This window comes from Fundulus heteroclitus, chromosome 14 (genome assembly GCF_011125445.2).
Source record: "Fundulus heteroclitus isolate FHET01 chromosome 14, MU-UCD_Fhet_4.1, whole genome shotgun sequence".
In the NCBI taxonomy this organism is placed as follows: Eukaryota; Metazoa; Chordata; class Actinopteri; order Cyprinodontiformes; family Fundulidae; genus Fundulus; species Fundulus heteroclitus.
Window position 1 is genome coordinate 18983616 of NC_046374.1, and position 13478 is coordinate 18997093.

General features: G+C 42.3%; 1 protein-coding gene and 1 long non-coding RNA gene across 2 annotated transcripts; both read right to left on the reverse strand.

Annotated features, from left to right (window-relative positions):
• Nucleotides 1-7347: 7347 nt before the first annotated feature.
• Nucleotides 7348-8519, reverse strand: LOC118565708. The gene is made up of 2 exons (XR_004932539.1): nt 7526-8519; nt 7348-7487 (listed from the first exon to the last, which is right to left on the reverse strand). It is a non-coding gene; the product is annotated as an uncharacterized LOC118565708 (long non-coding RNA).
• Nucleotides 8520-9479: 960 nt separating this feature from the next.
• On the reverse strand, nt 9480-13233 carry LOC105921280 (caspase activity and apoptosis inhibitor 1). The gene is made up of 6 exons (XM_036146478.1): nt 13014-13233; nt 10663-10854; nt 10481-10565; nt 10351-10399; nt 10181-10248; nt 9480-10097 (listed from the first exon to the last, which is right to left on the reverse strand). Exons 1-6 carry the CDS (start codon nt 13116-13118, stop codon nt 9625-9627), a joined length of 972 nt encoding a protein of 323 aa, XP_036002371.1. The 5' UTR covers nt 13119-13233; the 3' UTR covers nt 9480-9624.
• Between the last annotated feature and the right edge of the window lie 245 nt (nt 13234-13478).

A 13478-nucleotide genomic window follows, 5' to 3' on the forward strand; every position in this document is an offset into this window, starting at 1 on the left:
GCCCTCTCTCGAACACTCGCATACACACATCACAAACCTGTTTTGACAGTGTCACATTCATCCTCCTTCACTGTGTGCAATAGTCGTGGTCTCATTTGGCATAAGTACAGAAGCATCTCAATCAATCAGAATACTTAAGATTTTCTTCAAATAGTTCAAATAAAAACAAGACATATTTATTAAATAGATTCATTACACACAGTTTGTTTCTGCTCCACTTGGCTTACAGCTAGTAATAAAAAAGTCAAATTCATTTTCTCTGATAATTGACATTAAGTAGGACGGATAAGAACTAGGAAAGCTGTTTGGTCACAGAGTGTTGTAGAAGATTCAGTGGAAGAAAAAGGTTTGGTAGAAAAAGAGCACCAGAAACAATAGATAGATAGATCAGGCAAGTACACATACTAGCATTTAAAAGTTTCAACACACCTTTGTCATTCATTGCTTATTTCAATTACTTTGTAAATTGAAGATACATAGTGAAGACGTCAAAACTATGAAGGAAAAGTGTATAGAAATATGTAGCAAACAGAAATTAGTGAAATAACTAAAAACTATGTTTTAGATTCTTTAAAATAAGCTTCGCACACTCTTGGCATTCCCATAGAGAGCTTCAGGAGTCAATCGCCTGGAATGGTTTTCAGCCTTGAAAGAGCTTCCAGAAGTAGCGATGAAAATAATGGCAAACCACTGAATAAGAAGGTGTGTCCAAACTTTTGACTGGGAGTTTGACTTTTCCTTTCACAAGCTTATGAGCCGTAATATAGAAAACTACTTTGAGTCATCAGTTATCAAAGCAGCTAAGATACATCCACTTGTCAGGTACAGCTGATGCTGGATCGGTACAAAGCAATTCCTTTTCTCACCCAAAAAGTTGGGTATAAAACGACGTAAGTATGAAAGGTTGAAGGTGTGAAATGGCCAGCAGCCACAACCTAGGCATGCCACCGGTTGTTATTGTTGTGAATATTTTTGAAAGAAAGGCATGATGCTATTTCCCTTGTTACATAACCTAATATTCTAAAAACCTATTCATTTCTAACAAAAAAAAAAACAAAAACAAAGTGTGAACTGAATTAATGTATTTGCGACTACAAATTAAACCTCCAATTTCCAAGTATACCCCTAGAAACACTTTCATTATTAAGCAGGGTTTCCTCCACTGTATTATAACTTTACTTGCCCCCCCCCCCCCCCAAAAAAAATGGTTTATTTATTTTAAATATGTTTTTTTTATACACCACTAACAGTGATACCAAAATGAAACATAGTATGGTTGTTAAATTAATCAATGTCTCGATGTTTGAGAGCAACAGAATAAGGTCAGTAAACTTCATCTCTCTGCAACAGTACAATAGTAAACCTCCTGGACAACATAAGCCAAGCCTTCATTTCCTACCTCCTTACTTACTAAAGAGTCCTTAGGCTCAATCTGAATACCCTTATAGGGCAGGGACTCTAGCCAAAGTGGAAGTGCGTCAGCGTTCACCATGTTAAGAGCTGTCTGAATAGTGCAGTCAGTAAGGAAGAAGGTAGGAGAAGAAGCCTGTATGCTCCCTTTCGCAGCTAGTTTTGCCTAGGAACCCCACAACGTCCCTTATAGGCGCTAAGAACCCTAAAGGTATCCCACAGTCCTTTGCGTGACGTGACGTATCAGCACATCCATCTCACGGAAATTAACAAAAATGTCCGGAGAGAAGAGAGTGAGCACTTTGTAGTTTGTTTTCAGAAGGCTGTAGTCCCGGATTGGTCTTGCATCGTCACGTAATGACATTGGAGTTAAAGGCTGTCCGAATTCGCCGCAGCAGTCCAAAGTTCCTTTCCTCCCCACGATAGAGTTCTTACAGTTGGCCCCATGAAAGGTCAAGGAACAGGAGCTAGAAGCTATTATTAAGGGTTTTCGGATGATGCCTTACTCTATAAGGGTATTTGGATTGAGCCAATGTGATCTTCCTATGCTAAAGGGGCTATGATAGGAAGCATACAGGCTCCTATACCTCCTTTAGTGACAGCACTATTCAGACAGAACTTATCATGGAAAACGCTGAAGCCCTTCTGCTTTGGGTGAAGGGTCCATTTTAAGAAATACTTGGTTTTTAAGAAATACTCACCTGCACACTTTGATTACACACAGTCTCTTTCTCCTGCATTGTTTACATTTCAATTGTTGTACTGTTAAATCACTGCTGCACTTTGTCCTGTAAACTTTATGCTGTACATTCTATCCTGTAAATTTTATCCTGTAATTTACTTTATCCTGTAATCTACTGCAATTCACTGTAATTTCCAAGCTGTATGCAAACGAAATTTCGTTCTGTATGCACTCTGTGCATACAAAATGACAAATAAAGTTGTCTAAATCTAAGTCTAAGTCTTAATTGGAACCTTTCAGATGTAACCCAAGTCTGGTTTACAAAAATAAGATGATGGGCATTTTGAGTCAGTGCATTTTCATCGTACTGGTCGTGCCTGAAAGCGAAGCTGTGATGCTATTGACCTATGTTCCAGACCTTTATTTACAGTGGTGAGCTTACGTAGTCATAGAAAGATGAAATAAAACAAATGGAAATAGCAAAGGGAATTTTCATATAAAAAGCTGTGAAGGGATTGCCCCTAAAGAAACAACACAAGAAGCTCCAGGTTGAACAATAGAAAAGGTGCAACTGACGCCAAAGTCAATGAACACAAAACCCTGAAATAAGGCTGTAGTTTTTTTCTCTCACTAAATTAAATCTAGAAAACAGAAACCTGAAATAAAATCCATTGAGACTTGTGCCTAAATTATGGCTTTTCCCAAGAGAGCAATGCACTGCCTGATAGTTAAAACACACATCAGGAGCTTCATCCTAAGGTAAGTAACTTGATTTAAGTCCTGATGGACAGAAACTCATAAGGCAATACAGTCCTTTCCTGTCATTCCCTTTGACAATTACTTATGTAATACAATTGCTTGCCAACTGGTAGCGGGAAGCAATTTGACAGTTTTATCACAGTATATGGACAGAAGTAATTTACTTGGCAGAGTCCTCCTTGTGCTGCTACAGGAAATAAATCATCCAAATAAAACACAAGATAGCGTAAAGATGGCAACCAGCTGGGATCTCACAGTTCATACTCTTCCAGTACCTGCAGAAATGGAGGTTTCTTTACTCTGAAACATAAAATAACTGAGTTTAAGGTCAGAAACTGATATTATGCAAAGGTCCTTCCTTTTAAAATTTTCTGTTACAGTAAAGCCCTAAAGTAAAATCATTTTGCTTTCCTGGCAGTGCCATGAAACAGATATACAGATGGACAAATCCCATAGGTACATCTTATTTTCACTATGTGTATATTTCATATGAATAGTAGCACATCTCAGAGTATAGTTGAAACAATAAAATGTTCTACTGGGAAATACAATAATAGTAAGAATTTAAAAGAAATCTTGTAAGGTCAGTTCATTCTGTTATCTGCTTTCTCAGTCACATGTAATTCCAGCTTTAACAAAACCTCAATTTTGTTTTGTTCAGTCACCCATAGGTTAACCTCCTGTAGTGCTTTAGATCATTGTCTTGCTGTATATCCTAAGTATACTTGGGCTTACGGTCATAAACTTTTTGGTCAGGATTTTCCGGCCGAGAGCAAAATTCATAGTTCCGTCATTTAGGACAAGACGTCTGTGGTGCCAAGGCAGCAAAGCAGCCCCAGACAAACAATCTCCCACCTCCATATTTGACATTTTATTTCTGAAATACTGTGCTAGTTTTATCATACGTGTAGATTCTCTGTCACACAGGCCGCAACGATGCTAAGCGCTAGCGTAGAACCGAACCTCTACGGTTTCTTGAAAAAGCTTCACTTTTTATCCAAAAGGTTTCTTCTGAACAGGCGAAACACAAGCCGCCCAGCAGGCTTAGCAAAAGGAAGTGATGTCACTAATAAAACCAAATAAGCGGGAACAGCTTAGCTTCATTGGTAAACCAGCTGCTAAACTCCAGCAGCACGGGTACCGTCCCCTGACTTTCAAAGCTAAAACATGGCAAGCATAAAAGAACATGTTAACTGCACACAGTAACAGAAAACAGGGCAGTACAAGAGGAGCAGTACTCCAATTCACACTGCCTAATGATTCTCTTCACAGCTAACCAGCTGATACTGCTGTAACCAGCTAACCGCTTCAGTGTGTCACACTCACGGCTAAACCACTACTGCCATCTGTTGGTGAACATAAGTGCAGTGTTATGTTAGGGTTCCAATAGAGCATTATGCACAGTCCTCCATTTTTAGCCCTTAAATACATGTTGTTGTGTGCTTGGAGTCTCTAGAAGTTCAGAAAATTTAAATGTAATCTGTGTAGATATCTTTATTTTCCTTTTGGGTCACGTGTTTCAGAATGTTCGGATATCTTTGTTTTCTTTTACGTTTTGTGAATTATGTCGTCACAGTGTGTGCTGCGGAACTGCTAAATGAGGCCATGGACTTTCAGCTCACCAATCTCCCAAATTTGCCATTTTTATTTCTCTGAGCGATTTTGTAGTCCAAGGCCAAGGATGTCGAAGCTACTAGTGGAATGAGTCGTTGGTCGTTCATTACGCCATCCCCCCAGCATAGTCCACAAACGGGGTGAATTGGAATGGCACCAAAACGAGTTGCTCTCAGACGCACCACAGACCAGGGGGTAAAAACAAAAAGGGGGGAAGGTGGGGCTGAATTAACAAAGAATTCACACCGAAGCTTTGTAGTTCCACTTTAAAACTTTTTACTCTTATTATATTGATTTTTATGTTTCTATTGTAATTTTTTCTTTCCAGCTAAAATGTTTAATTATCGTCTGTACAGGACTTTGCCACAGCTGCAGTTGTTTTAAAGGGCTTTATAAATAATGTAGTAGCAGTATATAAACCATAACAGAATGATTTCAATGTGAAAAGAAAGAACTGAAAAAAAGCTCAAAAGGTCCCTTTTAAAGTAGACTGGGTTTCCAAAAGTTAATGTAAAACCCACTGCGACTTATTTAATCCATTTAAATAAACTGTTAACTATAAGATGTGCCACGTGTGACTTCCACACGTGTGACCTCCTGGATGAGTTATCGATCCTCTCTTGAAGTAGCTTTGGCAGGTCGACCACTCCCGGGAAGATTCACCGCTGTCCAGTGTTTTCTCCTCTTGTAGATCACTGTGTTTTGGAAATGGTTGTGTAACCCCTTTCAGACTGGTAGAGTGATTTTGTTCGTCATCTGTTATTGGGTTTCTTTAAATTAGGCCATGGTGTGTTCCTTAAAGTTTAAGACATGTTGATTCTGCATAATTTGGAGCTTTTAACCCACAACCTATTTACCAGGGGTGCCGATACTTGAGCCTCGCACGTATCCTAAAATTTGAAACGCTGAGTAAACATAAGAAATGCAAACTGTAAACACCATATGAAACAGAACTTGAAATTGTACAGTTAAGAACTTATAATATGGCATTAAAATGGGTCTACTTCATATTTTAGGACCATCTATTGGTAACCTGCATAGTTTATCAGTTTTTGATAGTATGTACCTTCTAAAGAATTGAATTTCTCACAACATGAACTTTGGAAACCTGTGATACCAGAGATTTTATTGCATTGCGCTGAAATAGGATATATTTACCGAGGCGATCAACCACAACAAAGCCCAGAAGTAACTGAGCTTCTTGATCACGCTGCAGCTGCCTCTTGCCGTTGGGAGCCACCTTTGATGTAACATTGTAATATTTCATTTGATTATACTGGTTTGATTGTGGAAGGTCGTCTATCCTGCCCTAGTGTGTGTGTGTGTGTGCCGCATGTCGAATGATTGGCTCGCTGCTCCAAGTGGCGTAATTTCAGAGTTATTCATGTGCCATTCGAATGCAGTCTCTGAAATTGTGAGGGGGCCGTTTTGGTGGTGGAGCTGGGACCCATGCGGAGAGAGCATGCCTGGAATATGAAAGTCAGATGTCAGAGGAGACAGTGGAGAGGGAGGAATTTGCACCAAATGCTGCTGCTACGCTGGAGTGGAATATCGTACGCTCGAATCTCTTTCAGGGGAATTTGAATCTCTTTCAGGGGAATTTGAAGTGTGACTAAAAGAAGAGAATGCTTCTCTGCCAATTGGTACCAAACTTGCAATAACCCACTTCACATTTTCTTTTTGTCCCCTAAGGAGAGTTCTGCCAGGTTCTTTCTTCCAACATCCTCATGAATGTTAGGAACGGCGAACGCCGGGGACCGAACTGGTGAGGAATTCCTAATGGGAACATTGGGATTCGTGCAATGAACCGGCTCACCTCTTCCATGAAATTAGGCATGAAATAAACATATTCACGACGGGGTGGGGCGGCGGGTTAAAAGCGGCAAAAGGGAATTGTCGCCGAACGAAACGTTTAATCAAAACAAAGCATGTTCAACGTAAAAAAACACGACTTCCACCTTGGCAGGAAGAAAAGTGTTTCGTCTGCAGCTTGAGGAAAATGAAATGTGTCCGATGAGTCATCGCTCGCGGAAATCAATTCATTTAGTCATACAGAGGTGCTAAGTTATTTATTGCCTGTCAGCCTTTGCTTTTAGTTCAATTTAATTTCCCGCCGCAGCCGAGCAAACAGCGAAGGCGCAGGGAGAAAAGTCGAGAGACTCGCTAATGATATTTGTGAAAATAGGAAAGGCGAAACCCATCCCGAGAAGCTCGTCTTTTCACGGAAGCGAGGCGTAACCGCTTGTCCAGGCTCAGGCCGGACAGTAAAAGCATTTACTCAGCCAAAAACACCAGGAGTGGTGTTTAGACGGGCCTGTTGTAGCCATTACTCGCTGCGCGCAGCACAATGACAACATGCTGGATGAATGAAAACCCCATTGAGCATGTGGGCCGCTCTGTCTAAACAGACAATGAATCCGAGGTAAAGCGAGGATGTGATACTGAAGCTTAAAAGCTTGCTTAAAGCAAAACTTCCTTCAACACAGGGCAGACGGATACAGCTGCACCGCATAAGATAGCAGCGTTCCGTTTTGAGTTCATTGTTCCACTCTAAAGCTATACATCCCGTTTAAATGTGCATAAAAATCACAAAACAACACGGTTAATTGAAGTTTAACGTGGAGGGATCTTCTGAATGACTTCTGTTCCTGTGGCTTTTCACCCTTAAAACCGAGCTGCCTGAGTAAAAGATCTACAGATAGTCTACTCTGAAACTCGCTTTCTTAGTTAGCGATTCCTTGTTTAGCTGCGTCTCCTTCCTGAAGAGTCGTTGGCAGAGCTACTGCTGCCTTGTTTTTTTTTGTGTGGAGACATTTCACCTGAACCGGTGTGTCAGCGTTGAGCCGCCTCTTTTACCTGCAAGGGGCCTTCACTGTCGCCACATCAGACGGCCCAGAATAAACTGCCCAAACATCAGCGGCTCGATTCAATCTTGTTTCGACGTAACTTTTCACCAGTTGGCCTAACACCATCGACTGAATGCACTGAATCGTAATTTGGATTGATAAAAACTAATTTAAACCTGGAAAGTTTTCCAGGTTTAAATTACAGTATTTAAACTTAGAAACTGCAAAAAAAAAAAATAGCTTAACACGCCTTTATAATGCATTTACTACATCTTTGCATAGTAAGATGGCAGCAATCACCTACGATCTCTTGATTAACCCAAATGTGAAAACGGGATTCATTTGCAATTTGGACCAGCCTAGCAGAGCCCTGAACCTGTTTCATATTTCAGATCTGTTAGACATTTTGACATTTAGAGAATAAAATAAAATGACCTTGATAAAGTGGTCTTTTTAAATCTTGTATATATAAAAAAAAAACCTCACAGTCAAAAGGCCTCGGCCCGAACGCCTCTTTAAATGAAAGGTGTCGCTTGTTTCAACAGATGAAGCGACCTTGTTTTCACTTAGAAACCGTTGCGGCTCAGTCTTTCGCCGTGGATCGTTTGAATTCAGAGAGTATCATCAACTGTTCTGCGGCCTATAAGCTTGTTCTGAGGTCGGCTTTAACAGATGTTTTATTCATGCCAGCCGGATCATAATTGGCCTTCTAATGGCGCTAAAATGACACCAGTCGCAGACACAAGCATCTCAGCGTCTTTACCAAAGTAGACGTTTTTTTTCTCTCTCTCTCTCTCTCTTTCCCTTTTCTATCATCGGGGTAGCGCTAAGGCACCTTCGGATAAATACACAGAAAATGACACATTTAACCCTCCCACCCTCACCTCTACCATGAAATAAACCTTTTAAATGCAAATGGCTGCAAGAGGGAACCAGGCTCTTACCGCACATTTCATTGACTTGCTGCAGGGGCGGCGGCAGGGTGCAGAGATATTTGGCTCTGAAAGTGTAGCGCGCCCGGCTTATGCAAACACTCCGACGGTTGGTATTCTGACAAAACAACTCCTGAACAAATTCACGGGAATACCTTTCAGGTGGAAAGGGTGGCGGGGAGTCGAACGTCTTCAGGAGCTGGACTTAAAAAGAGGCAGAGATTGTAATGTGTGGATCTGATGATCGCCGGTTTGTCTCACGTTTAGGTGATTCCAAGACTCGTCTGCTCAGAGATCTGCTTCAAGTGCAAACAGACTTTTTACGAGACGGCGGTGAAAGCTTTGACCTGGGTCTAAAATGTTCCTTCCCGCAGGACGGCGTTTCATTTGAAACAGCCCCCTCCCCCCTTTTTTACTGATGTTCAGTCAGAATACTGGCTAAATGGGAGCTGCAGTATCACTGTTACACCAGCCAGTAAAAATCTATACACAGGCAGTCCTCTCTGCACAGATTACTGCAGTCAACCGGCCCTGTGGTGTTCTGGGGCAGAGCGCCACTGCCACCTAGTGACCGAAAAGGGGAAACGCAAATTTTGCACGATCGTACTCCATGCTTTCAAACTCCAGACTAAAAACTGGCCAAATTAGCAGTACAAATGCAAAAGTTTAGCTGAAATTATCGGAAAGGACTGAGGAAGGTAGGATTGAAAGGAAGGGAAAGCTGGATATGAGAGAAGAGAAGAATAAAAAGGTGAAAAGGAAAAGCAGTCAGACATGCTGAAATGTTTGAAGGATTAAGGCAAGAAGGAAGTCGAGTAGGAAGCAATTAAGTAGAGTAGCGAGGAAGAAAGACCAGTACTAAGAATGGAATGAGAAAAGGAAAGGACAAAGATGGAAGAAACAAACGAAACTAGCAGTGAATGAAAGAAGGAAGGAAAAGGGCCTTGAGGGCAACAAGACATGACAAGGGATGAAACAGACTGATGAAAGGAAAGAAGAACAATTGAAGGAGGATGAAGGGAAATAGAAAAAGGAAGGGAAGAATAAAGGTGGAAAGGAAGAAAATAGAGAGGGAAGAAAACTACTAGATACAAAAATTTTAGGCAAAACATTGACTCACAGACTTAAAAAAACCTGTGAGTCAAGTTCCAGGCCCGTCACCTCTGATCCCAGAAAGTATTCATGACACTTCATAAATCCCCTGCAAACTTATTCAAATAAGCTAAAATGCAGTGATATGCTGAGAAAAATAACCTTTTAATGATTCAGTCACATCTCCAGGTACCCGGAAAAGAGAGTAAAGTCCAGGTCTACGAGTCAAACATGAACAAAAGCTCCGCGCGGAAAGACCTAAACGACTAAAACCGTTGACAGAAACCGACTAAACGTTGCTCGCTATACAAAGTTTTTTCTTGTCGCCAGCTTTCATCAGAGCCTTTATGGCCCTCGCCCTCATCTCCAGCTCCAGCAGCTCCAGCTGCTGAATGGACGGCGAACAAACCGAAGCCTCCCCTTGGACGGCCGCGTCGTCGCCCGCGGGCGCCGGTTTCCCCCCGCCCGCTTCTCCTGCCTCCTCTCTGCTCGCCGCCGTAGAGAGCGCCAGGATCTCGCTGACGCTTCTGTCTATGTCGCTCTGGATGTCCTTCTTCGCATCCGGAGCCGCCGGCGCGGGGCTTACGGAGGCCGCGTCGGATCGCCGCCCGCTTTCGCCGCCGTCCGCTTTCGCCGCCGGCGTCTCTTCCTCCTCCTCCTCGGCTTTGACGGCCTGCTCCTCCTTCGGCCCCTCGATGTCGCTGTCGTACGTGTCGGCGTTAATGCTCAGGACGTCGCTCTCCTCGCTAGAGCCACCGCCCTCTGTCCCCGGAGAAGAATCTTAATCACTTTTACAGCTTTTAATCTTTTAAATGTCTGAGTAGTAACGTTCTCTGGCCAATTACCTTGCCTTGCGTCGTCGGTTTTAGCCGTTTCTTTCAGGCAGGAAGTGGAGTCGACATTATTGTCCTGTCTGGAAAAATGCATGAATAAAAAGGATAAATACAAGAGCAATAATCAAATAAAGCACTTTCATTGTGAAATTGTGCGCTAAACACGATAAATTATTACTCACTGGCTCTCGGAGGTCCCTCCGTCACCGTTTCCCGCACTTATCTCTTCCCCTGGAGGAACACAGCTCGGTTCACCAACGCAAAGTGTGGCGAATTTTAACCAACATTTGACCAATGGCTCCTAAATCTCACCTGCTAAAATCTGACAGAGGCTTTGCTCTGGGATTGGCTCCAGCTGCTCCCAGCAAAGCGTTTTGATTTCCTCCAAACTGCACTCCTGTTGACGAGGAAGAGTGTCTGAACGCCGGATTCAGAGTGTTTGGGGGGGGGGGGGGGGGGGGTTAAAGGCCGTTCAGCGTGTAAACAAAAGCTACCTTCAGCTCGTCGGGCAGCATCTTGCGCAGCTTCTTCTCCCCCAACACGCGGAAACACTGCTCCAGCATCTCCCGCTTGTCGCCGATGTACGCCTTGATGGGCTGGAAGGGCACGCTCAGGTCCAGTCCATCTTCCTCGATGTCGCTGCCCACCCGGTCCAGCTCGGCGTCGGCGAGCGCATCTTTGGAGTCCTGCGGCACGGAGAAAACAGGAACTTTTCTCAAACTGCTTTTTTTTTTATTTTTTTTTTTTCAAATACGCTGCATTTAAGGTTGCTGCATATCTTTTAAGTCCAAACTCTGTACTTTCCATACTCAAATTTCCAAAGCTTTCAATTCCCGTTCTGTCCAAATTTTAAAGCAAGAAAAACTGCCATGAACTGAACTCTTGTACAAAAATTAGAACTTCTGGAAGCTGGTCGGTCGGATGGAAACTTTAGACATTAAGAAAATGGAATAAAATCTGAAAATACAGTTTTCATAGTTTTTTTTTTTTTATCCAGACCTGAGAAAAACTCAATTCTGTGTCTTGGTGTACAACGGCGATAACAGAAATCTAGTTTATGCTGCTTTACTGTAAAACAGTTTAAGAGCAACACAAGCTCCAGACGAGTAAAAAAAAAAAAGACCTACATTTTAACTAAATCATCCAGCAACTAGGGGTGTAAATCACCAGCTTTATCACGATACGATGTTATGTCGATTTGTTTGGGTGACAGTACGATATTTGCCGATATCACAAAGTCGCGTGCGATACGATTCCCATTAAATGCAATTCACAAGTTTGCGATCAACATGTGATAATATCCGCCCATCTAACTGTTATTTACATTATATCAACTCACAAAAAAAATAAAAATAAATAGGATTTGACTATTTCATTTCCAAGCTCTTCGGGCATTTAAATCAATAGTTTTAATTACATAATAATATTAATAATAATAGATCACTTGTTCACTATAGGCTCATGCCCTGCAAATTTCAAAATAAAAGCAGATCTTAAAAATTATGATATGGCTCGATATTTTCATTTAGCATTGATGTAACTGGACTGTTAATCACTTAATCGATATATTGTTACACCCGTACTAGCTCGTTTTCTTTCTCCTAAATTTCATGCTCATGCAGATTCAAATTATAAAGATTTCTCTCCCTGAAAATACAAATGTTGGAATATAAATTTGCTGTGGAACAAGAAAAACAAGAATGAAGGAGAGGTAGAAAAAATAAATACATACACAAGTAATCCAAACTAAACCCGCCTCTCGCCCATTGACAGCTGGAGATAGACACCAGCACCCCTGGTGACCCCAACAGGGATAAGCGTGTAGGGAAATGGATGGATAGATGGATTCAAAAGTGGGTGTCAGCGGAAGAAGCGTCCTTCACGGAAAGCCTGAAGCAGAGCGCTGACAGAGGAAGGCTGGAAATGCAAGAGGCACGTGCAGGAAAAGGAGGCGGCAAATGGGCCAGGGCCGCGAGGAGCCCGAAACACAAACTTGTTGGCCTACACGTCAGACACTGTGAGTGACGGAAAGCTAAGCCTGAACATCCCCTCCCCCGTAGGGAAGCACGGTGGCGGCGGCCTCATGCTGCGGGCACGCTTTTGCTGGACACAGACAAGGAAGCTGGTCAGAGGCGACGGCAAGATGGATGACGCCTTTGTGGGGCGATCCTGAAAGAAACACACGGCTGCATCTCGAGGCTGCAAAAGACCGGGGCAGAGGTTCACCATCCAGCAGAACAACAGCCACAAAGCAACACGCGGAGCTACAATGGAAGCGTATCAAGATTAAAAAGATGTGTGTAAGAATACTACAGTAAATGGGTTCAATTAGGAAACCACGTGAGACTTGGGAACTGATCTTCACAAACGATCAACATCCAATCTAACTGAGCTGGAGCATTTTTTTTTTTTTTTTTTGGCACATAATGATTGGACAGAAACTTCAGTTTCTAGATGTATAGAAAACCCCAAAAGGGTCACAATCGGAAACAACTCTGTGGGTCCAGCATGAGATCCAACTAAAAGTACACTGAAACTTGCCCTGGTGACCTGAGTACCGATACTCTCGCGATACTCTCGAGGCAACCTGAGCAGGACCAAAACACTAAAGTTCAGGGATGACCCCTGAGTCAGAGTGGTTCATCATCACAAGTCTATATTCTGTCAGGCATTCTGGTTTAGCTGCTAGCATACAGTATAACTAGCATTAAGACACAACGAGAGCAGCTGCATCCCACTGCAGTTTGAAGTGTTTCTTCATTTATCGTCCGGTCTCCTCTCCCATCTCGTGCATCCGTAATTCACCCACTGATGGGTTAGCAGGGAGCTAACCTGGATCGTTTACCTCTAACTGGGACTCTGAGCTGCGGCGCTTGCTGCTGTTCTGTCGCTCCTCGGAGCGAGAGTGTTTCCTTTTCTTCTCTGGGCCACTGGTTTTCTTTTTCAGCATATTTAAAAATAAACTGTTGTTGCAAAAAAAAGCCCAGAAGCTATGCTGGTTTATGTACAAATAACGTCACCACATATTTTTTTCCGCTTCCGCGTCGTCTTCTTCTTCTTCGTGGCAAGGAGACAGAGAGTTTTGACTCTCTTCTGCCATCCTACTGGCGAGGCTCGTTAATGAGGAGGAAAACAAAACTTAAAAAAAGAAAACAAATAAAAAATGTCAACGCTCTTTTATTTATTTATTTATTTTCGACATGTCATCTGCCATTGTGTGTTCCTTGTATGTTGAATAATCAGGTTTGGTAAAATATCACAGTTTATCAGTGTTTTAACAGAACTGTTAAAAAAAAAAGTATAAATAGGT